This window comes from Megascapheus bottae, chromosome X (genome assembly GCF_031878675.1).
Source record: "Megascapheus bottae isolate mThoBot1 chromosome X, mThoBot2.hap1, whole genome shotgun sequence".
In the NCBI taxonomy this organism is placed as follows: Eukaryota; Metazoa; Chordata; class Mammalia; order Rodentia; family Geomyidae; genus Megascapheus; species Megascapheus bottae.
In genome coordinates this window covers 37,191,295-37,217,247 of record NC_143547.1, presented here as the reverse complement: position 1 = coordinate 37,217,247, position 25,953 = coordinate 37,191,295, and the positions used below count along the sequence as shown (strand labels likewise).

At 45.4% G+C, this 25,953-nt stretch overlaps 1 protein-coding gene across 2 annotated transcripts in view; it reads right to left on the bottom strand.

Moving 5' to 3' along the window:
- LOC150040861 (IQ motif and SEC7 domain-containing protein 2) overlaps positions 1-5,323 on the bottom strand; it is a 111,100-nt gene extending 105,777 nt beyond the window's left edge. The window contains exon 1 of one of the 2 annotated variants that reach the window (XM_090326010.1): positions 4,463-5,323. In XM_090326010.1, coding sequence (XP_090182136.1) covers positions 4,463-5,169 — 707 coding nt within the window. In that variant the 5' untranslated portion in view covers positions 5,170-5,323. The remainder of the gene's footprint in view (positions 1-4,462) is intronic. The other variant, XM_090326012.1, reaches the window with a different exon arrangement.
- Positions 5,324-25,953: the final 20,630 nt, after the last annotated feature.

Below are 25,953 nucleotides of genomic sequence, written 5' to 3'. Positions count from 1 at the left end.
AACAAACAGTGCCTGGCACACAGTAAAGTGCGCTTGAAAAATGTTAACTATTATTATAGAAAACCACACAGAGTGGTGCCTGACACACAGAAGGCTAAGACACTCTCAGTCCATGCACCGGTGGCCTCTTCATCATGCTGCAGGCCCTCTTTTCTCTGCTTCTAGCAAATTCAGACACCAGAGTAGGCAAGGGGAAGACAAAGACAGAAAGGCAAGCAGGTAGCAAGCCTCGATCCGGTGTCTTCCTCCCGCTAGCCCCTCCATTGGACACTGGAAAACACTCTCACCCTCCTTCAAAGTCCACTCCCACCACTGTCTAGACCCTCAACTAGTGGCCTGGCTTGATCCCTCTGTCCCCTGAGACACTACTCTCAGTGTCATCTCTATGGCATGATTGGGCCTGCAACCCTGTATCCCTGGCTGGTAGGAAGGAATGGGGAGGGGGAGGGGTGGTAATAGAAGTGCCAAAAGCATGGTATTTGCCCAGCCTGGTGCCCCCTCCTATTTTGTGCACACAGCCAAAAAATGTTTATAGATAACAACCCCATTCTTGCCCCAGATCTAGACAGAGAAGCAAGATTCCTCTAATTCTTATTAAACCCAACATTATCATTTCCTCCCACACAAGCATAATGCTCACAACACAGTGGAGAAGTGTTCATGGGGGAAGAAGAGACCCCCCCAGGCAAAGGACTCAAGACCTCCTTAAAGGAGACAGGCTTCCCCCCACAACATCTCCCTGGGGCTCACTCACTTCCTCTTGGTGGCTTCAACTGCTGTGAGGAACAAGCAGACACACCACCACCTGCGGAGGACAGCTCAGCAGGCGCCATGCATTGTCCTTGTTGTCAAGAACACCGGGCTGGCACTTCAAGTTGCTGTCTCCAAACCTGTGCCCATTTAGGGTGAGGGTATGTAATCGGCAGAGAATAGAGAGTTACCCTCCTATTAGCTAAAGCCCACCACTACCTACAGCCATGCCAAAGGTGGGCTCATGCCAAAAAAAATGTGGGAATGCAGCTCTCTCCAGTGTGGGGCACTCACCAGTGGCCTCTGGCAGCCTATAAATCATTCCAAGCTCAGAACTGCAGCGGGAGGGAGCAGGCCAAGATCAACAACAAAAGCAGAGTTCTTCCCTAATCATGGTGTGTGTGTGTGTGGACAGGGTGAGGGGGAAAAGGGGGTGACAATTCTGGTAAAAAGAATCTAAACATTAGTTTGGACCAACAATCAGTAAACAAATATACCAACAAGACCCTTACATACAGACGACCAGTGACCAAAAGAGGTAAGACTCACGCCGCTCACTCTATGCAGCACTGGAAAGCCACACCCAGAGCACAGCAGAAGAGAACCTGACATCCTGGAACCCATCCAGAAAAGACGGTGCAGTAGGGTTGGGGAGTTCTGGGTGATGGATGTGGATAGGGAACAGTCATGACAGCTGATGTCCAACACAGGCAAGGGAAAGTTTCCAAGATCTATCATACGAAGCCTCTGGTGGGCTCTGCTTCTCAAAGCTCTCACTTTCATCTCTTATAACATGTGGGTGGTGGTGACAGACATATGAATAGGGTTGTTGCGATGGCTAAAGAAAGTCCCCAGGTAGAATAGTCTCCCCACCAGCTGTAGCTCAGTCCTGGCCCCACTGGCTCCCCTCTCTGACCACCAGAGGGAGCCTGGGGACCAGGAGCGCCCAGTCTGTATCAGCTCTGCTTGTCCTCCCCCAATGCTGCAGCCTCTGCTGCTGAACTCCCACCCTGCCTGCCTGTGCTTCCAGTGCAACCTTCTCACCCACTCCTTACAAACCCAGAACAGGCCTAGCAGGAGGAGTCACTAGCAATCGCAGTGGTTGGCAGCAATGGCAACTGCATTGCCAGGATCTCTTGACATCCTGGCCAAGGAGGAGAGTGGAAATGAGGAAAAACAGCTTTCTTTTCTCCCCCACTGACTCCTCCCCAAAGCTTCTGGACTGGTCTCTTCTTGTTCAAATCCTCTAGATATCTAAGGCTTTCTGGGCCTTTCCTAGGTATCTAAGACTGAGGTACTAAGGCTGAGGCACTCCTAGGAACTGGAAAGCACTAGTGAAAAAATAAATCAAATGCCCCAGAAACAAACAGGCTGTGTGTTCTAGTTACAGTTCCATTAGCAACTAGTAGTATACTCTTAAACAAGGTCCCATAGTCTCAGAGCCTCAGTTTTCCCATATCTAAAATGGAGTTGCTAACACTCACTGTCGAGGGCTTGTGGTGAGACCCAAAGAGGTAATCAGGGTTGTGCAAACAGTTAATAGATGGTTAGCAGAGAAATCCAAAGTACTACCTAAACCCCTTTATTAATCCAGTAGGAAATGTGAAGCCAGGAAATTCAACCAGCAACCTGGAAGGTTCACAAAAAGAAAGAAGGGCCGAGAGGCAGGCCTGCAACGATGGCAGCAAAGCAAATGGGCTTCCAGCCAGCCAAGAGACTCAGACCTGGGTCTGCAGGATCAGATGGAGAATCTGAGGGCAGTGGCATTCCTAAGATCAGGGAAGACTCAGGTTATCTCGGGGTCTTCTACCTGATTCCAGAATTAGGCCTTCTCTAGTTCTCTCAGATCTCCACTTGGCCTATGCTGGTGGACATGTCCAGCTAGCCACTAACACCTCCCCCATCCCTTGAGGCAATCAATCTACTGCATCACCACTAGCCAGGTTAGAAAGTTCTTCTTGATTTTATCGAAAATGTTCCCACTGTTCTTGTTTTTGCTTTCCGGAGCCATACCTGATGAAGCTGCTCTCTTTTATTTTAAGCCTGACCCCTCTAGAAAAGTGTTCTGCAGTAGCCTTGAGGATCACCATGCTATATCCAGTCTTTCTCTGTACCCACCCCTACCACAGCCCTCTCTTGAATGGGCCTTGATCTCGCTTGCATTCTTCTTCCAGTGCAGTGCCCCCAAGGTGTACATGGCCTGTGCTCTGGGACTAGGCTCCAAGCACCCCTGCTGGGGCAAGTGAGACCTTCCCCTGGGCTCCCAGCCTAGTCTGGGGTAGTGTAACCCCCCAAATCAACTGAGGGTGTGCTGCAGTGGAGCCTAGCCGAACCCTAAAGCTTCAGCTGCTGCTTCTGGGGCCCAGCCATCTCAACCCAGCACCCCAGCCTGCTGCCTCACCATGGGGGAGTTGCAGAGAGCTGTCTCCCAGCAGATTTCCTGAGGCAGAAGGCTTCCCCACCCCCAGCCCAGCCTCCAAGAGACACTCCACTGGTTGTGGCACATGGTAGGACCAGCTGAGTGGTGAGAGGAGGGGGAAGTCTGTCCATTCGCTAGAGGACTTCAGATTTGCTCTGTAGTGTGGCTGGATTAGTCAAAGAACCATGGAATGAAAGCTGGAGGGGTCCTTAAAGAGCATCGAAGGCAGGCCGTGTCTTTGAAAAGATAGAGGGGAACTGATGACTGGGAGAGGAAGGGATTCAGTCAAGGTCACAAAGCCAATCTGCAGCAGAACTAGAAGGGGAACCCAGTTCCTCGAACTCCCAGTTCAATGGGTTTTCCAATACAGCAGAAAAGCAGTCAGGGAGCATCCCTGTGAACCTACACGCCCTTGACTGCCTCCACCTGATAACATTTATCCCAACCAGCTCAGGATGGAATCTGCGTGGACACATGCCCATGTCCCACCAACCCAGGAAATACTGCCAAGGTATCCCAAATTGACAGACACACAAGACCCCCAACACAGGAACTGGAGCTGATCTATTGGAAGGGAGAGCTATAGACTTCCCTTCCTTAGTAAGCTTCTTTAAATGGGGTGTTGTTTTTCCTGAAGGGTGGAGAGGGGATGGACTTTGAGGAACTAGCCAAGGGCCTGGCCTCCATCTTTGCTCCCCCTCTGGCCAGAATGTACCGCAGTTCCCCCTCAGAGGGATGGCTCAGCCTCCAGCAGCCATTCTGTTCCCCACTGGCCTTTCTGGGAAGAGAGGTTGGAGCAGAAGCAGCCAGGAGAGAGGAAATCAGACAAATAGAAAGGAAAAAAAATCGGAAAGGGGGGGCTCTCTCCTTTGAGGCTCTTGAGTTGATCCCATCACTAACAATAAAGAAAAAAAAAGCCCAAACTGCACAGCCTAAATAAATAAATAAATAAATAAATAAATGAAAAAAAGCCTTCCTCTAGCCAAAGAGATACAGCCAGGGATTTGAAGAAGTGGAGCCTCGGACGGGTGACGGGATTGCTTGAGTGCCTCCCTGGCCTCAGTCCTGGGAAAAAGAGATGCCAGCACTCATCTGGATAACCTAGTGTGCAGTGAGTGCCTAGGGCAAGGGTGTCGGCAGGAAGAGGCGGACGTGGCTTTTTCCAGGTTGGGACAGGAGAACACGACATGGAAATCAAGCACTGGCTTCTTACTTTATCAGCTGGACAAGTTGCAAAGGGAACTAAAAGCGGGGTGGTGGGGGGAGTGGGGAGGACAGAAGCATAGTGCTTACTTTCTCTGGAGGGTGGTAGCCGGACTGGTGCTGGTACTCGTGCTGTGGCCTCCACCAGCCCCGGGGCTGGAGCTCCTGGATGCGCCACGGCTCAACTGGCCACGCTCCCGTGGTGGCCTCGGCCCCACGCCCACCGCGGCGGAATAGCTGGCTTCTTTCTCTCGCCCAGGGTGCGCTGGCCCTGTCTCCCGCCCGCCACGATCGCGACCCAGGGCTGGGTTGTCGTGGTGCAGGTGGCATTGGGCCACATCGCGCTCACGGGCTGTGTAACCGGTTGTGTCCTGGAGCGGATAGGAAGCGTCCCGCTCCTTGTCCCGATACACAGCTTCCCGATTCTGGTAGGTGCCATCCCGGTTCGGATAAGCCACGTCCCGGGCCGCCTGGTGGAACTGGCTCTCCCGCAGCTCACGATGGTGGAACTGGGTCTCTCGCAGATTCTGGTACTGGCTTTCACGACCGGGGCTATCCCGCGCGCCGTGGGGGTCCCGGTGCAGCTCCCCACGGTGCAGCTGGCTCTCCTCCCGCAGGTCCCGGTTCTCCTGGGTGAGCTGGTCCAACTGGCCCTCCAGCTCTTCGATGCGCCGCCGCTGGGTTTCCAGCAGCTGCTGCTGGCTCTCGATGATGTTGTTCAGCTCCAACAGATACTCCACCGCCCGGTTGGGGCTTTCTGATCCCGGGCCACCCGGAGGGCCCGACCCCGCCTCCATCCTGGCAGCCCAGGGACAAGGGAAGGGGCAAGACAGCCCAGTCCCCGCTCTCTCACGGCGCCACCCTCCCCCGGGCCCAGCCGGGGGAGGGGGCCGGCGGGACGCAAGGGCGCGCACCGGGCTTGAGGGCCCGGGGGCCCGGGGGGGCCCGGGAGACAGCGCTGGAAACGGCGGCACGGGGAGCAGGAGCTGGAAGCTACCGCTGCCGCTGCCGCCACCGCCGCCGCCGCCGCCGCCGCCACCGCCACGGGCTCAGGAGGACGCGGCCCACGGCGCTCCGCCCGCTGCGGAGTCACTGCGCAGCGCGGCCGCGCGGGACCGCCCCGGCCGCCGGCCCGCCCCCCACCCCTGCCCCCACCCTGCTCGCCTGGCCCGCCCCCGCACGCCCCACCTGCGGCCACCACCCGCACCCGCAGCTGGACTAGCCTCAAGCCACTAGTTGGCCCCAGCCAATACTGCAGGATCCTTTCTAGTTCATCCTGTCCCAGCAGGGTCTTCACCTAAGTACCTAAACACACCTTCTGTTCCCACATCACTCAGTCTGATCCAAGGATGCTTCACCAAGCCATTCCCAGAACACCCCATCCCAGTCACCCTCCAGGTTCAGGCAACCCATACACTCCCCATGTCCTCGGTCTGCCAACTCTAACCAATATTGGATTCCTCATCTCGGCCAACCCCTGGACTGCCGACCTCAGGTAACCCCCCCCCCCAGCCCTCATCATCAGGAATCTCTGAGTCTCCCATCCTAACCAGTCCCTGAATCATCCCTTCATCCCAAACAGCCATGTGACTCTCCACCTCAGCCAGTTTAAAGTTCTCCCCAACCAAGACAGTTCCTGGAACTCCCAAGTCCACATAGGATAGTCATCTCCTACTCCAGCTAGCCCCAACTCTCTGTCCAAGTCAATCAATCTCAGCCAACCCAAGATCCCACCAAGACTGCCCTAGGTCTTCCCATTCCAACCAGCCTTGAGACTCTCCATCACCGCCAGACATGAAGTCAAACCCTTTCCAATCAGTCCTCATTTTTTCCCTACTGTGAGAAAATGCTCTCCCATTCATTCCATCATTGCCATCCAATGAAACTGTACCCATTGAGTTCTCAAAGACAACACAAATGCCACCTTACTGAGACTACAGCTTTCTCTCTACTGAGTTCATATGCTCTCTCCCCTCCGCCTTCCTCTCCTCCCTCCTCCTTCATTTTCCTCTTGACCTCCCACTGTACTTTCTCGGGTATTTGTAAGACAAGTGGAACTTGACAAGTGGAACTCAGCTCTATGACACATTTCTTTATGTTCTTCTATTAAATGTTCTTCCAGACCGAGCTCCTTTAAGCCAGAAACATGTCTCCATTCATATTTGTGAACAGATTGGAAGAGAGAGGAAAATGTGAGTTCTCTTTTTTATTATTTATATTAAGTAGTTGAACAAAGGGATTCCAATCCCATAAGTCAGGTTATGATCACAGTGCTTCTTCATTAATATTACCCTTCCCTCATTCTCCCTCATTTCTCCTCTCCTATATCTATCCTCAAGTTACATTGAAGCATGAGTTTTTTTTTCCCAGTTCTTGGGCTTGAACTCTGGGCTTGGGCTCTGTCTCTGAGCTCTTCCGCTCAAGGCTGCCACCCTACCCCTTAATCCACAGTGCCACTTCTGGTTTTCTAGTGGTTAACTGGAGATGAGTCTCATGGACTTTAGTGCCTGGGCTGGCTTTGAACTACAATCCTCAGATCTCAGCCTCCTTAATAGCTAGGATTACAGGAGTGAGCCACTGCGCTAGACTCAAGTATGAGTTTTTTTTTTTTTAAAAAAAAAACCTGAGTTTAAAATCTCATCTTCTTCTCTGTGAGCATCCACATTCCTATCAAGAAGTCTTAGCTGACAAGAGAGGACTTACCAAAACAACTTGCAGAGAAAAGGCAATCCATGGAATGGAAGAAAATACCTGTTTGTTAAGGGGATTGTATATAGATTATGTAGCAGTTCATATCTCAACAGCAGAAAAACAATCTGTTTTTGTGTATGTGTATGCTGGTCCTGAGGCTTGAACTCAGGGCCTGAATGTTATTCCTGAGTGTTTTTGCTCAAGGCTAGAGTACCACCACTTGAGCCACCGCTTCACTTCCAGCTTTTTGGTGTTTACTTGGAGATGAGTCACATGGAGTTTCCTGCCCAGGTTGGTTTGAATTGTAGTCCTCAGATCTCAGCCTCTTGAGTAGTTAGGATTATAACTGTGAGCAACCAGGGCCTAACCAACCTAATTTTGTTAAAGAATTCAAAAAGAATCTGAGGTTCAAGTTTTGAAGTCAGCAAGGCAGGACAAATTCATGAGATTCTTAAGTGCAATTAAGTACCAAAAAATGCTGTAAGTACAGCTGTGGCTTAAGTGATGGAGTGCAAAACCTTGAGCACAAAAACTCAAAAAGAGTGCCAGGCTCTGAGTTTAAGCCTAGGACTGGAACACACACACGCGCACACACATGCACACACACACACACACACACACACACACACACACACACACACACACAGAGTTTTCCAAAGAAAGCACATAAACCCATGAAACTATGCTCAGCATCCTTCGTCATTAGGGAAATACTAGTCAAAAGTGCAGAGAGCTTTCTACACTAAGGATAAGGCACTGTCCTATGTTCTTGTCATCAAGGGATACTTTCATAATGTCCGGAATCCTTGATGTCCTGAAAATGAAGGAGGAAGTTATCCCTAAATTCCTTGCAGTAGGAACCCATTTAGCACCAACTTTGACTTCCAAATAGAATAGCACATCTACAAAAGAAAAGACAAGGCCAGAAATGAAGGCTCACATTTTTTTTTTACCAGTCCTGGGCTTGAACTCAGGGCCTAAGCATTGTCCCTGGACTTTCTGAAGGCTAGAGCTCTACCACTTGAGGCACAGCACCATTTCTTGCTTTTTGCTTATGTCTGTGGTACCGAGGAATCGTACCCCGGTCTTGGTGCATGCTAGGCAAGCACTCTACCGCTAGGCTAAACTCCTGGCCCCGAGGCTCACATTTATAATCCCAGCTATTTGGGAAGCAGAAGCGAGAGAATTATTAGTTTGAGGCCAACTGGGCAGAGATAGTGGCAAGACCACTTTCAAAAAACAAAAGAAAAAATGCTGAAGACATAGCTCAAGTGGTAGAACTCTTACCTATACATATGTAAAATTCTGGGTTCAGTCTTCAGAACTGAAATAAAATTAGTGCTGAACACAGGCTGGTGGCTCACACCTGTAATCTTAGAAACACAGGTGACTATGAACTAATGACTGCAGTTCAAAGCCAGACAGTGCAGGAAAATCCAGGAGACTCTTACCTTCAATGAACCACCAAAAAAGCCAGAATTGGAGCTGTGGCTCAGGTGACAGAGCAATAGCCTTAAGCACAAAAGCTCAAGGACAGTGCCCAGTCTTTAAATTCAATCCCCAGGACCAAGACCAGAAAAAAAAGTGTTTTTTTGTTTTTGTTTATGTTTTTAATAAAGAAAGGTAAAAATGGATATCTGAAAAGGACCTGGAAAAAGTGTATGCCATTATTACTTTTGAAAACTCAGTTAATGTCAGTGTGTGTGTGTGTGTGTGTGTGTGTGTGTGTGTGTGTGTGTGTGTGTGTGTTATTGACCAGGGAATTGTATTGAAGTTTGTTACTTTCATTGGGGCTATTCCTATTGCTTGGCACTTCTGTTCTAGAACCTTCCATAACCAAACCACTCAACCTTCCAGGAACTATATGAGCTGGTGATTTCCATTCCCAAGGCTGATCACCAGACTCTCACAGAGGCATCTTATTTTAAGGTTAACAGTAGTCAGAGACAGGTGCTGGTGGCTCATACCTGTAATTCTAGCTACACAGGAGCCTTAGATTTGAGGATCATGGTTCAAAGCCAGCCTAGACAGAAAATTCTATGAAACTCTTATCTCCAATTAACCAGCAAAAAGCCCAAAGTGGAGGTATGGTTCAAGTGCTAGAGCACCAGCCTTAAGTAAATCAGCTAAGGGAGAGCATCCAGGCCCTGATTTCAAACCCCAGTACCAGTAAACATGTATCCACATGTGTGTGTGCATATGTGCGCACACGCGCACGTGTGCACACACATGCACACACACACACACACAAATTAATGGTAGGTAGATGCTAACCATAGTTCTGTGTAACACAAATCTTCTGTGCTATGTGAGCCTCTACAGCCTGTGCAGTGACAAGGGAGCCCATTTGGCGGGTCTGGTGTGGTAGATTCTGGCCCAGGAAGTTCTGTGCATAGTGAGGTTGATTTTCTGAAAACATCCATGGGAGACCATTCCTGCCTGATCGCTACTTCTTTCCCCCCTTCGCTGCCCCCCCCATCGCTATTTCTATAGAGATTGAAAAGGAAAGGCAAGCAGCTGTTGAAAAGGCTATGACTTACCTAGGAGGTCAATAGATTGCCCCAGCTCTTGCATTTCCTGCTATTCAGTCAGAGAATGCAGACTATGCAGACTGAGGCTTATTGGTGCCCTCTGTGCCTATTAGATATTCTTTACTACAGTCCAGCACACTCACCTACTCACTGAGTATTAGACTGTAGTTCCTACTGCTCAGGCCATTGACTGGATGTGGGGGGATTACTAACAGATTTTCTTGTGTGTGTCAATCCTGGGGCTTTAAACTCAGGGCTTGGGCATTGTTCCTGAGCTTTGTTGCTGAAGGCTAGCTCTTTACCACTTGAGTCACAGCTGCACTTCCAGCTTTTTGTTGGTTAACTGGAAGTAAGGGTCCTATGAACTTTCCTGCCTGGGCTGGCTTCGAACAATAATCCTCAGAGCTCCTTTTTAAATTTATTTTTATCATTTTTATTATTTTATCACATTTTTAATGGTTCTGGTACCAGTACATGAACTCAGGACCTTAAACAATCCCTTGGCTTTTTTTGCTCAAGTCTAGTGCTCTACCACTTGAGCCATATCTCCACTTCTGGCTTTTTGGTGGTTAACTGTAGATAAGAGTCTCATAGAATTTTTGTCTGGGCTTGCTTTGAACAGGGATTCTCAGATCTCAGGCTCCTGAGTAACTAGGATTAAATAAACCACTAGTGCCAGCTCACTTTGTTTTGCTTTTCTCTAAACTTCAAAGGATATACAAAGGGTTTACAACTTAATATTTTCATTTAACTGTCTAGTGTTTCATAAGCAAAGCCACTCCTTCCCTCATTCATCCCCATTCCAACCACCCCTTCCCTTCCCTTAGACACGTTTGTGTGTGTGTGTGTGTGTGTGTGTGTGTGTGTGTGTGTGTGTGTGTGTGTGTGTTATGAGTATAAAGTCAGGACTTGTAATTTCTAGGCAGGTACTCCACCACTTAAGCCACATCTCTAACTCTACTCAGTGGTCTTAAGTTGTCCACTAAATAGAAAATGGAAGGGAAATTAATGGAAAGTGAACATTCATGTCTTAAACACACAATGAGAAACTATTTCACTTCCATTATGATAGCTAAAATCAAGATGAAAGTCAATGAGATGTGTTAGCAGATATGTAGAAGAATTACAACCCTCATTCATCACAAATAGGATGAAAAAAACCGGAGCACTTTGTAATAAAACAGTCTAGCAATTCCTCAAAAGGTTAAAAGTAAAGTTACTGTATGACCCAATAATTCCATATTTAGTTATCTAGCCATAAGAAATTATATATATATATATATACTTGTACATAAATGTGTATAGCATAGCCAATAAGTAGAAACAACCAAACATTTAATTGATAAACAGATAAAAAAATTGTGGTATAATACACAATGAAATATTGTTCAGCTATTAAAAAGGAATGAAGCTTGGTGCCAGTGGCTGGCACCTGTAATTCTAGCTATTCAGGAGGCTGAGATTAGAAGATCAAGGTTGGAAGTTAGCTAGGGAAGAAAGTCCATAGACTCTTTTTTTCTCCCAGTATTAGGACTTGAACTCAGAGCCTGGGCAAGCTCCACAATCAAAAACAAAACAAAACAAAAAAGAGGAATAATTGCATGCCAGTGGTTCATGCCTATAATCCTAGTTACTCAGAAGGTTGAGATCAGAGGTTCAAAATTAGAAGCCAGTCCAAGAAGAAATTTTGTGAGGTCCCATCTCCAACTAACCAGTAAAAGCAGAGACGGAAGCATAGTTCTAGTAGCATAGTGCCAGCAGCTGAGTAAGTAAGCCTAACTAACATGAGAATTCAAACCCCAGTATGCATACTTTCCCTCTCACCAAAAGAAATGAAGAGCCTGCCACGGTAGGGAATATTGTAATCTTAACATTCAGGAGGCAGAGATTTAAGAGTTTCATGGGGCCAGGAGTTTGGCCTAGTGGTAGAGTACTTGCTCAGCATGCATGAAGACTGGGGTTTCTCGGCACCACCACACAGATAGAAAAAAGCCAGAAATGGTGCTGTGGCTCAAGTGATAGAGCTCTAGCCTTGAGAAAAGTAAGGACCATGCCCAGGTCTTGAGCTCAAGCCCCAGGAATGACAAAAAAAAAGTTTCAGGCCTGCTTGGGCTACTTAGACTTTGTGTCAAAATGAATAAGAAAGGAAAAAAAAAGGGAATGAACCTTGCAAACATCATTGTAAAAGAAATGAACCAAAAAGGAAAAGTTTCCTTTTATATGAAATTCCAGAACAGTCAAATCTTGTAAATATGGATATTAGAGTAGTAGAATTGTCAAAGATTGGGGTGAGGGAGGGAAAATGGGTAGTGACCATTAATTGGTATGGGGCTCTTTAGAAGGGGATTAAACATTCTAAAATTAAATTGTGGCGATGATTGTATAACCTTGTTTTTAAAAATGAATTGCGCCTTTCAAGAGTGAATTTTATCATGTGTTAATCATATCCTGATAAAACCCTGTGTGTGTCTATGTGTGTATATGTGCGTGTGCGCATGCATGCACGCATATGTGTGCTGGTACTGAGACTTGAACTCAGGGCCTGGGTTCTGCCTCTTAGCTTTTTGGCTTAAGGCTGGAGTTCCACCATTTGAGGCATACTTCACTTTTCTCTGCTTATTACCTGAAGATAAGAATCCCACAGGCATTGAGTGTGGCCTAGTCATAGAGTGCCTAGCATGCATGAAGCCCTGGGTTCAATTCCTTGGTACCACATACACAGAAAGAAGCCAGAAATGGTGCTGTACCTCAAGTGGCAGAATGCTAGCCCTGAGCAAAAGTGCTCAAGGACAATGCTCAGGCCCTGAGATCAAGTTTTGCAGGACTGGCAAAAAAAACGTCCCACAAACATTTCTGCCTGGGCTGGCTTTGACCCCAAATCCTCACATCTCAGCTTCCTGTGTAGCATGGATTACAGGCTATCAGCTGGAAGCTCCTAGCTAATAAAACTGGAAGTAATTATGTGCGTGTAAATGCATGTACTGGGGCTTGAACTCAGGGCTTAGGCGCTGTCCCTCAGCAAGATTTCTTTCTTTTAAAAAAATGTTATTGTCGGGATAATATATAGAGGGGTCACAGTTTTATTCACCAGATAGAAGGTGCATTACTTCACACACATTGATACCTGTTCTCATGTTTTTGTCCCCATTTCTCTCCTCTCCCAACCGCCTTCCATCATCTTTTTTTTTTTTTTTGCCAGTCCTGGGCTTGAGCTCAGGGCCTGAGCACTGTCCTTGGACTTTCTCAAGGCTAGACCTCTACCACTTGAGCTTCAGCACCACTTCCGGCTTTTTTTCTATGTATGTGGTACCGAGGAATTGAACCCGCGTATTAATGCATGCTAGGCAAGCACTTTAACCACTAGGCCAAACTCCCGGCCCTCCCATCATCTTGTTTTCCCCCTTCCCTTTCCTATTTCAAATAAACAAATAAATGTATATACAATATACTAGGTAACAAAGTCAAATACAGTAACAACATGAGATTAACCATAAGAGCAAATAAACGAGAACAGAAATAATATTGTACATTAAGAACAACAATCACACAACAATCACTCTTGTTTCCGTATCCTGGAGTTCGTTTTTAGTTTCACCCTATATGACCTTATGTACCTAGATTTTGAGTTATTGTAATCCTCTGCTAGGAGAGTCCTAGATGTGTACTAATTATTACAAATGAGGGAAACCATGGAACCTATGTTTCTTTGGGTCTGGCTTACTTCACTTAATATGAGTTTTTCGGTATCTTTCCATTTATTTACGATTGGGGCCATGTCATTCTTTCTGATGGCAGCATAGAATTCCACATCCCCGCCAGCATCTGTTGTTATTAGATTTCTTGATCATGGCCATTCTATCTGGAGTGAGGTGGAATCTCAAAGTTGTTTTGATTTGCATTGCTTTTATGGCCAGAGATGTCAAGCATTTCTTCATGTGTCTAAGGCCATTCTTATTTCTTCTTCAGAGAAGTCTCGCTTTAAGTCTGCTAAAGATTGTTTTTGCTATACAGGGTCTTTTATTATTCCATATGAATTTTTGATTGCTTCTTCTATTTCCTTAAAGAATGACATTGGGATACTGATGAGTATTGCATTAAATTTGTAGATAGCCCTTGGCAGGATTGCCATTTTCACGATGTTAATTTTTCCAATCCAGGAGCATGGGAGGTTTTTCTATTTCCTCAGTTCTGCTTTAATTTCCTTTTTCAGGTTTTTAAAGTTTTCATCATGAATGTCCTTTACATTCCTAGTTAAGCTAATACCTAAGTATTTAATTTTCTTTGAGGCTATTGCAAAAGGAGTTGCTTTCTCAATTGCTGCTTCACTCCTCTCATTGTTGGTATACAGGAAAGCAGTTGATTTTTGAGGGTTAATTTTATACCCTGCTACTTTGCCAAAATTTCAAATCAGCTCAAGCAACTTGAGAGGGGAGTCGATAGGGGTCTTTAAATACAGAAGCATGTCATCTGCAAAAAGTGAGTTTCAATTCTTCTTTCCCTATTTGAATCCCCTTTATGTTTGCTTCTTGCCTTATTGCTCTGGCCAGGATTTCTATGTTAAAGAGGAGTGGAGAGAGTGGGCATCCTTGTCTTGTTCCTGATTTTAGAGGAAGTGGCTTTAGCTTTTCACCATTAAGTATAATGCTAGCTGTAGGTTTACATACACAGCCTTTATTATACTGAATAATGTTCCATGGAGTCCTAGATTCTCCAGAGCTTTTAGCATAAAGGAGTATCCTCAGCTAACACCTGAGTCACAACTGAACTTTTTGCCTTTTTGGAGGTTAATTGGAAATAAGAGCCATATAGACTTTGCTTTCCAGGCTGGCTTTGAACCATGATCCTCAGATGGCAGCTTGCTCAGTAACTAGGATTACAAGCATAATCCAGTAGCACCAGGCTAATGAAAACTATCTCTTTTTTTGTGGGTCATGGTGCTTGAACTTGGCCTGGGCATTGTCCCTGAGCTCTTCAGCTCAAGGCTACCACCCTACCCTTGAGCCACAGCCCCATTTCCGTTTTCTAGAGGTTAATTGGACATAAGAGCATCAGGTCCGTTTGTGCCCCAGCTGGCTTTGAACCTTGATCCCCAGATCTCAGCCTCCTAATTAGCTAGGATTACAGGCATGAGCCACCGCACCTGGTGGAAAACTATTTTTTTAATCCACTTTGCACATGATTGCTATTGTTCTATCATGTGCCAGGCATATACGAGCCCACTTAATCCACGGGACAGTCTTATAAGGAAAGATCTATGATTGCCTCCCTGGTTACATATAAGGAAACTGAAATAGAGAGGTTGAATAACTTATTCAGGGTCATTCAGCTGCTGCCTTCACTTTTTGTATCTGCTTCTGGTTCCTTATTCAAAATAGGTATTCTGTAAATGTCAAAGCAATATATCCACAGCATATTTTTTTATTTGCACAGTGTTATTCATGTTCTAGGCAACACATGTACTCTGATCCTTATCCCTGCTTCTATTCCAGATTCTCTCTGGGTTAGGAGGCAGATACTAGGGATATAGCTAGCAATGTATATGATAGACAACAAATCTTAACCTATGGCACTGATATTGTAATGGGAAAGAGAGATAATAAAACAAATCAGGAAGGTGAAGAGTTCTAGGTTAATCAGTGAGTGCTACCTCTTTTTTTTTTTTTTTGGTGCCAATCCTGGGGCTTAAACTCTGGGCTTGGCTGCTGTCTCTGAGCTTCTAAGGCTTTATCACTTGAGCCATAGCATCACTGCTGGCTTTTTTGAGTAGGCTATTAGAAATAAGAGTCTCATGGACTTTCCTGCTGGATTGGCTTCAAACTGTAGTCCTTACATCTCTGCCTCCTGAGTAGCTGGGATTACTGGTTGTTGCTACCAGTGCCTGGCCCAGGGTTACCTTTTTAAATGCTATCTCAAAACAAAATGAAATGAAACAAAGTTCAGGTCCAGCTTGAAACTATGTGATCTTATTTCAAAGTAAGGGCCTCTGCAGGTATAATCAATTTAAGTGAGGCACTATGGCTTACATCTATAATCCTAGCTTCTCAAGAGGCTGAGATCTGATGATCCTGATTAGAAGCCAGCCTGGGAAGGAAAGACTATAAGATTCTTATCTCAAAGCAACCAGCAAAAAGCCACATGTGGTGCTGTAGCTCAAGTGGTAGAACACTAGCCTTGAATAAAAAAAAAAGCTAAGGGACAGTGCCTAGGACCCTGAGTTCCAACTCCACTAATGGCACAAAAAAAGGGTACATGGTGTCTTATGGAATTATCATGGATTCTAACACAATGATTGATATCCTGGGGCTTGTACTCAGGGCCTGAGCACTGTCCTTGGGCTTTCTCAAGGCTAGAGCTCTACCACTTGAGCCATAGCACCACTTCCGGCTTTTTCTATGTAGGTGGTACCAAGGAATCGAACCCGAGTCTTCGTGCATGCTAGGCAAGCACTCTACCACTAGGCCAAACTCCTGGCCCCGTGATTGATATCTTTATAGGAAGAGGGATAGGGCTGAAGAAAAAGGAACGGGGTTGGGGATGTACCTCAGGAACAGAATGCTTAACTAGCAGGTCCAAGGCTCTGGGTTCCATTCCTATTACTGCAAAACAAGAGGGGAAATTGGACACAAACACATATATATGAGAATGCCATATGAAGACAGAGGCAGCGAGTGGGGTGGTGCATCTGCAAGCCGAGCAATGCCAAGGATTGCAACAGTCACCAGAAGCTGGAATAAGCAAGGGAGGATTCTTCCCCAGCATCTTCAGAGGAAGTATGACTCTGGAACACTTTGATTTTTTTTATTCTACTGCCATCCCTTGGATTAGGAGAAAATCCATTTCTGTTGTTGTCCATCTATGTAATTTGTGGCTCTTGGAGGCTAACAATACACGGGAGAAAGATGGGGCCGCAAAGGAAGATGGAAGACCCTTGTTAAATTAGAATCTAGACCCTCAGAGAGCTCCCAGGTTAGTCCAATATCCACAGCCATATGACTAACAAGATAGAGTTGAGACATAGGGACCAAGGGTGCTGAGAGGCCCTCATAGATATGAAGGTATTTGAGCTAAGCTGAGGATTCCAGTGGGTGGAATTGTCAGAGCTCAGCAAGACCTCAAGTACTGTGGGAGGAAAGGAACAGAGACAGGAAAATGGTGTGTGTTTAGAGAACCACAGTAGTTTGATTGAGGAAAACACAGATGATTCACTGTACATGTGTGTGTGTGTGTGTGTGTGTGTGTGTGTGTGTGTGTGAATAATAAATGGAAATGCATTACTTGATTTAGCTTGGAGATTTTATTGTCAAGTTAAAGAATCTGGACCTTTAACAAAAAAGTTGGCAATGAAATAGCAATATTGGAATTTTTTTCGCTTCTGTTTTAAAGGAGGAATTTGGAAATTGAAAAGACCTAATTTGAAAGTAGTGGGGTTTTTTTGGTGGTGGTGGACCACAAAAAGGATGATTACTTTGATAATAATATTTAAAGGAATTTATATTTGTAATATTGAGTAACCACTTTGTCAGTTAAAACTAGTATTTTGTACATGAGTACTCAACAAAAATGTATTGACTGGGATGGATTTTAAATGCAATATATAACCTTTATTCTTGTTTTTCAGATGTCAGTTTTAATGTAAATAAATAATAGATCCAACTTTTAAAGAAAAGTTGTTCTTCTTTGAGCTGGGGATATAGCTCAGTGGTAGAACACTTACCTAGGCATATCGAAGGCTCTTGGTTTGGCTGGATGCTGGTGGATCATGCCTATAATCCTAGCTACTCAGGAGGCTAAGATCTGAGGATCAAAGTTCAAAGACAGCCAGGTAGGAAAGTTCACAAGAAGCTTATCTCCAAGTAACTTCCAGAAAGGCAGAAAATGGAACTGTGGTTCAAAGTGGTAGAGCACTAGTCTTGAGCAGAAAAGCTCCGGGACAGTGCCCAAGTCCTGAGTTCAAGCCCCATGACTGACAAAAAAAAGAATGCTCTTGGTTTGTTCCACAGCAAACCATTCTCCTCAAACAAAAAGAACCTGCATCTTCTATTATAGGCACAGAAGATTTGTGAACAGGGGAGTGAGAAATTGACAGGACTGCTGCTTCCCAGACGTACATTGTCCCAGAAGCCTTGATGCCAGACATGATTGTTGGCTCCTAGGGCCAGCTTTGCCAAGGAATTTAGAGCTACAATAGGAAAGAGCTCTCCTAAATCCCATTTCAGCACTGCCAGTATCCAATCAATATGAATTTTGTCGTGACACTGAGAGCATGAAACATTTTCTTCAGATCCAGCAATGGCATCTGTTCAGTTGGGGTTTGCCTACTGGATTCTCACACCTCGATGGATGAGCAGACCTTCTTCTATACCTGCTAAGCTGCCAAGCACGAGATACAAAACTCAAGATGAAAAATTCAGAATCTGGGGGTGTCTTTCAGCTCTACCAGAGACTGTGTTTAGCAGGTGTGAGGGCCCTGAGTTTGATCCCTAGCACTGTAGCAAGGAAAAAAAAACAAGGAGAAAGGAAAAGGAAAAACCACGGATTTATTCTTTAGCAATCCAGAAATATCTAGAGCTGTGGCATCCTTAGAAGTTAACTCATTTTTTCGCCAGTCCTAGGGCTTGAATTCAGATCCTGGGCACTGTCCCAGAGCTTATTTTTGCTCAAGGCTAGCATTCTACCACTTGAGCCACAGGGCCACTTCTGGTTTTTTGTTTATGTGGTACTGAGGATTCAAATCCAGGGCTTCAGGCAAGCTAGGCAAGCACTCTATCACTAAGCCACATACCCAGCCTAGAAGTGAACTCATTTTTCAGATGATGACCCTGAAAACATAGAGATGTTATCTATATCTAATTGCTTTGTTCAGGGACCACCAGGCTATCATTCTATTCTGGGCTATTCTCTGGAGTCTGGTGTTTCCAATTGTGTTGATTGCCCACTTTTCAGGACAGAAAGGTAGGAAAGGGACCGTCTCTAAGAAACAAAGACAGAAAGAGGAAAGGAAAGCAAAAAGATCCTTACAGAGACAGCGGTGTTTAAAACTAAGAACAGCACTTGATTAATGAATTAATTATCCTCCCAGGCCCCTACTCTCTAGAGGGGGATGGGTTGAGATGTAACCAAAGTACCTGTCAGCCTCTAAGTATGGCACATGAACAGCCCTAACTAGGCTAGTCGGGAGTTTTGTTTTAGGGGAAATTGTCCCTCTAAAGGTAATTTGTAAGCTTGATCCTGTCAGAACATAAAACTCATAACCCAATGTGTTTCCAGTTTTGTCCTAGCTGCCATAAAACTTGGAACCAAATTCCGAGTCCAATTATAATCCAGTTCATTTTAGGTACCTGGCAACATCTATTCACACTTCCTTTCCATGGCTCTGGTCTGTTTTCTTCCACATTTTTATCCTTAATTGTCTGTCTTTCATGTTATAAACTGATGAGCCGCCTAATATCCTCTTTAAAGTAGGTGAGATCTAAATCTTACATAAACTAAACTATATTTACAGATGCTAAGGGGATGTGAAACCATGAAGAACATTGGAAGGAACAGATGATATTTGGCCTAGAGGAGTGCAGGCTTATGAGGACATGATTACTGTCTTCAAATATCCAATAGGTTGTCAGGGGGGCAATGTAGTGGAATTATTCTGCTTAGCTCCAAAGGGCACAGCCAGAAGCAATGGGTGAAAATTACAGGGAGACAGATCCCAGAGGGAAGAAACATCTCACAGGGAAGCTTAGTCAACAGGCCTGCCACTGAAGGTCTTCAAGTGGCTAGATGGCTTCATTTAAGGGCTCTATTGCAATAGGGAATGGGAAACAGGATACAGTGATTTTAAAGACTCCTCACATCCTTAATCTATGTACAACACAATCCTCAATGGAGATCAGAAGACATGAAATGGAGGAAGAAGATGTGGAAGGAAAACAGGAAAGAAAGATTCACCAAATGCTGGCACACTCAAGCACAAAGTAGTGAACGCTATCCATTTCAGAGATACTCCTAAATGGCCCATAAACAAAACACAATCCCAAAATATCTCAGTCCTATGCTATGTGGCTCCTATAGGACAAGATTAGTCAAAAGGTTCATTCTGTTGATCCCCACAACGGTGGGGTTCTTTCAAGAAAGAACGGATCAAGGCTGCCTGTGTCTGTAATCATAGCTACTTACGAGGCTGGGATCTGAGAATCCCACTTCAAAGTTAGCCTGGAGGGGGGATTGGGAATGTGGCTTTGTGGAAGAGTGCTTGCCTAGCATGCATGAAGCTTTAGGTTCCATTCCTCAGTAACACAAGAACAGAAAAAGCCAGAAGTGGAGCTGTGGTTCCAGTGGTAGAGTACTAGCTTTGAGCAAAAAGAAGCTTGGGGACAATGCCAAGGTCCTGAGTTCAAGACCTAGCACTGGCAAAAAAATTACAAAAAGCTAGCCCAGGAAGGAAACTGAACTCAGGGCCTGAGCACTGTCCTCAGACATCTTTTTTTCCCCAGGGCTAGTGCTCTACCACTTGAGCCACACTACCACTTCTGGCTTTTCTATGTGTATGGTACCGAGGAATCGAACCCGAGTCTCCATGCATGCTAGGCAATCACTCTAACCACTAGGCAAAACTCCCAGCCCTGTCTGTGAGACTCTTATCTCCAATTAACCAGCAAAAAGTCTTAAGCAGACCTATGCGCTCAAGTAGTAGAATACCAGCCTTGAGCTCGTCCAGACTCTGTGAGAACTAACAGAGGGCTTCGAGATCATAGACACAGACAGTTCTATAACCTGATAAAATGGCTTAGAGAATCAAAGGTACTGGTCTACTCATATCACCTTACTTCCAGCTTCTTTAGGACAGAAACAGTTTTGTTTACCTTTCAATGTGTGTCCTTGTATATGGTCGTTGCACAATGCACAGCTGGGAAATTGAATTGGGTTGAATTGCCAAGAACCATCAAAAGCTAGGCCTTTAGATACCCAACCTGTGATGTTTCCTATGACAACAAAAATGTCATACATTAATATTCAACATTCTTTTTTTTTGTCAGATGTGGGGCTTGAAATCTGGGCCTGGGCTCTGACCCTGAACTCTTCAGCTCAAGGCTAGCACTCCTACCACTTTGAGGCATAGTGCCACTGGTAGATTATTGGCGATAAGATTCTCACGAACTTTCCTGCCTGGGCTGGCTTTGAACCTCGATCTTCAGATTTCAGCCTCCAAAGTAGCTATCAACATTCTTTTTGCAACATTCTTGTCACAGGCCTGGAAGCCATTCAGTTCCAGGTTAGAACAGAATAAAACAGCGAGCTGTGGCCTCAAGGAGCTAACACTCTACTCCTCAGATATCTGCTGTTCTTAGGGAATTGCTGCTGGTTTAGCCTTCAGATATCATCAGTCCAACAGCAGCCCTCCCCTCTCACTCCTGAAGTAGACAGATCCTTTGATACATGCTCTCAGTGAGTCCTTTTCCTTCCTGAACTTAGCAAGTTTATAATTACATATTGATTCATGCAATTCTTTGTTTGCTTACCACCTGCCTCCCTCATTGGACTGTTAACTCTCCAGGGGCAGACACTCCTCCCCCACTCAAAAAGTGTGGTAAAAAGCCTGGAACAGGGTAGACGAGCAATTAAGGAATCTGTGTTTGTCCAATGCCTGAATCAACAACCTAATGGTGCATAGAGATAGATAAATCATAACTACGATTCAGTGTGATAGGGGTATAGAGTAGGACAGAAATTACTTCTTGGAGTCAAGAAGTCATGCCTATAATCCTAGCTACTCAGGAGGATGAAATTGGAGGATTGTAGATCTAAGCCAGTCTGTAGAGGTAAGTTTGTGAGACTCTTACCTCCATTTAATCACCTCTTGAAAGTGTGGCCCAAGTGGTAGAGCACCAGTCTGGAATGAAAAAGGCTAAAAGACAGCATCTAGGCTCTGAGATCAAGCCCCAATACTGGTGTGTGTGTGTGTGTGTGTGTGTGTGTGTGTGTGTGTGTGTGTGTGTGTGTGTGTGTGTGGAGAGAGAGAGAAAGAGAAAGAGAGAGATCACTTCTTGAAAACAGAGGAAGCCAGCTTTGAACCGGTAGAGCGGGCTGTGTGGAATGTAGACAATCAAGGCATGAAGAGAACATCACAGCATTGTGATAATGCCTCCAGTGTCTAAGAATCACAGTTCAAAGCCAGCGTAGCCAGCCAAGTCCATGAGAATCTTTTGTCCAATTAAACACCAAAAGGCAGAAGCAGAGCTGTGATTCAAGTGGTAGAATGCCCTAGCTCCGTAGAGCACTAAGGGAGAGCACTAAGGCCCTGCGTTCAAGCTCCAGTACTGGCACACACACACACACACACACACACACACACACACACACACACACACACACAAATGAATCACTTCTTTTTTCTTTCTTTTGTAGTATGAGACTGGGACTTGAACTTGGTACCTGTTGCTCTCACTCAATTACTAGCACTCTACCAACCAAACCACATCTCCAGTCTCTGGAAATTACTTCTTGAGGAAGGAGAAAGCCCCCTCTTAGAACAGTAGGGCTGGCTTTGGCTGGCCTTATGGAATACTAGACAAGCAAGGCCTGGGGCTAACAGTGCAGCTTTGGGATAGTGCCTCTGGTACTCAGACAAATCCATATCTATTTTCTCAGTTCCTTGTGAAACAAGTAGTTCTACTATATTGGGCCCACTAGGTCTTTGAGTGCTGGTTCTTGGGTTTTAGATTCCATGCAGAGTCAGATCACAAGGGATTGGGTCAGCACCAAGGAAAAGTTCCTGGGCCTTGGGATTCACCGTTGTCTTTGTTCCTCTATATTCTCCATTCTGGGAGGAAAACAGAGCCATGACTGATCCTGGAATCCTGAAATAATTGGGGCGGGGTAGACCCTACTCTCAGGTATAAGAGAGTGTTGCCCTCTAGTGGTAATAATAATAATGGTGATGATGATAATGATCATTAGTGGGTACAATCCTTGTTAGGATGAGCAACCTTTGCAGTTTATCTAGGCTCACGTTAGTAGCAAAAGTCCTTACATCCCAGGAAACCTGTGAGTCCCAGGCAAACCTTTGGTCAGACTACTTCTGCATGGTGTTTGATCCACTGTGTGAACACATGATTTCACTAGATGGCTCATGGTTCCCAAGATGGAGACTCAGGATTCAGTTTGTACCGATAGACAGAGCTGTTAAGAAATCCAACCGATTTGTTTTCCAGAGGAAGAAATAAAGAGAAGGTAAATAACTTCTTTGTTCAACATCACATTACAAATAGACAGCAGAGCCAGGAACAGCACATAGGTAATCCGGAGTCCCAGCCTCTTGTTCTTTGTTCCTGCCTGGTACATCCTCAGCTACTTAGTCTTCTTGCTTCCTCCTGGAAGCCTTTCTTAAGTCACCTACCCCCTTCAGCCTTTTAGAAAGCTCCCCCCCACCTCCACAAGCCTGAAACATTCATTTGGCATTTAGTGTGTGCTACAGGTACAGGATTTTTTTTTAATCTTAAAATGTATGGGAAAGGGGCGAGGGGAGAGATATTCTTTGGTCTCTCAACCCTCATGGCCAGAGATACTAAGGAAGAGCCCAGCCTCTGCTTAGGAGAGTCTCAGATGTGTTCATTTGTTCAGGGCCCTAAAGGAAGGGCATCTGGCACTGGAGAGCAAAGATTGAGAAGCTTCTGTGATCACCAGGTGGGATAGATTTGAGAATGTGGAGCCAAGGAGAGGTGAGAAGGTAAGCCCTGTAGCAGCAGGAAGAAAGGAGGGAGCTTGCCAGACTTCCTCACCTCAAGGAGAACGTCAGGAAATGAATTCTCTTTTCCTTGATGCCTACATGTACAGTGTCCTTCTCTGTTCCTCTGGTCCCCTGAAAAAGACCACCCCCCTCCCTAAATCAGCTCTTGCCGCTCCCCTCCACTGAGACAAATTTGCAAACTCCCACATCTCTGTGGAAACGGCAGAGAGCAGGAGAGAAGAAAAAAAAAAAGAAGAAGAAAAATCCACCCACATGCCAACAAACTGGAAAAAAAATAACCCAGGCCTTGTCTCACTCAGCTGTTGGCTTGCCGCTCCCTCCCACTGCGGCGGCTGCTCCTGCCTCCTGGACAGGGACCTACATCTGTTCAGCTCTTCTTTCCATCCTCAGCTGGCTTTTGTCAGTACCCTCTGTATCCACGCTACTCCAGCTACCCAGAACTACTGGGTAGTCCCGGAGTCCAGGTGCAGGGAAATGAGGAGGACTGGCAGAGCCAACAAATCCTGATTAACCACAGACTGTCTATCTACCACTGTGCCCGCTATACTATTGCATGGGATCCTCACAGGGAAATAAAGACATGGAACAATTCTCACAGGCTTTCCCTGGCCAGGCCACTTCTCCCTTGGAGGCTGCTTCCAGTCTTTTCTCTCCTCCCTTCCTCAAAATTCTCCTCCTCTCCAGCCTTTCCTACCTCTCCTTTCAACCAACCTCTCTGCTTCCAGCTTTTATGTGTCCTTGCCTTTCTTTACTGTCTGCCCAATTTTGATATATATTCCATATATAATATATGTTCCATATATACATATATTGAGTTCATATATATATATATATATATTCTAAAACAAAATGGAGTCAGGTGTAGTGATGCATATGTGTAATCCCAGAACTCAGGAAACTGAAGTAGAGGGGTCTCCTGAGTTTGAAGATCCACAGTGAGAGCCGAGATCAAGAGAACAAACCAAACAAAGCAAATGGACTACGTTGCTAGGAGAGGCGTTATTTGGAAAGTATCAGTGTTAGGAACTATTGAGGGCCAAGTGGTGATGGCTCACACCTGTAATTCTAGCTACTCAGGAGGCTGAGATCTGAGGGTTGCAGTTTCAAGCAAGCCAGGGCAGAAAAGTCCATAAGACTTTTACCTCCAATTAACCAGCAAAAAGCTAGAAGTAAAGCTGTGGCTCAAGTGATAAGAGTGCTAGCCTTGAACATAAACAGCTCAGGGACAGCACAGGCCCTGAGTTCAAGACCCACAAGTAGTTCTCACACACAAACCAAAAGAAAGAGAGAGGGGGAGAGAGCGGCGAGGGAGGGAGGGAGGGAGAGATGGGGAGAGAGAGAGGAATCATTGATGCAAATGGAAATATTTAACTTGTGAGAAAGAGGCTATAATCTCAGAGAAGCACAGAAAGACAGAACCACAAATTTTTGGAGATAACTTTGTCTTACAAATGAGGTGACTAAGGACCCAGAGAGGGATTATTATGCAGAAGATTGTACAGCTCTGTTTTAGGGACCTCCAGAAAACAGAAGAAACAATGAAATGCAGCAGATTTGAATGGAAATAGACCCAAATTTTATTCTAGGTATGGTGAATAAAAAGAAACAAAGTGAGCATCCTCTCTGATCACTCATCTAGAATAGACAGATGCTACTAAAAAGCTCAGAACTGAGGATCCCAGTTCAAAGCCAGCCTAGATAGACAAATCTATCTTATCTCCAATTAACTAGGAAAAAGCTGGAATGTGGAGGTGTGGTTCAAGTAGTAAACCTCCATCCTTTAGGGGAAAAGCCAAGTGAGAGCATGACAGTTTGATTCGAACCCCAGTATCAGCACAAAAAATAATAATAAAAACAAATTTTAAAAAGAAAGATGACATCTGGGAATGTAGCTTAGTGGTAGGTTGCTCGCCTAGCATGCATGAACCCTTCGGTTTGATTTCTTAGTGTCCAAGGACAGTGCCCAGGCCATGACTTCAAGGCCAAGGACTGGCAAATTGGAAGAAAGGAAGAAAGGAAGGAAGGAAGAAAGGAAGGAAGGAAGGAAGAAAGAGAAAGAAAGAAAAGGAAGGAAGATACTTTTTGCCAGGTTCAGCAAGTTTCCTCTTAGTGCAGGAACCACTAGTGCCAGGCACATGAGCTTATATATGACCACACTATCTATCTAATAAGTGAGACTGGAGTACAGAGGGGACAAAACTAGAAACAGGGAGACAAGTTATGAGCCTAGATATGAAACCCATTAGTGGTCCAGAAAAGAGACAGTGGTAGGTTGGGCAGGGATGGTCACGGTGGAGAATGGTGAGTGGACAGATTTGGGATATAGTTTGATTGTTTGTTTTTTGCTAGTCCTGGGGCATGAACTTAGGGCCTGGGCACTGTCCTTGGACACTAAGGAATCAAACCCAAGGGTTCATGCATGCTAGGCGAGCACTCTACCACTAGGCTATGCTCCCAGCTCTGGGATATAGTTTTACCTGAATAGTGTGATCAATTTGCTTGATCTAGTCTTGATATTATAGAATATTCCATCCAATGACCTCAGAATATATATACATATATATATTATATATATATATATATTTCAAGTTTGCATGAAACATTAACCTAGCAAAATC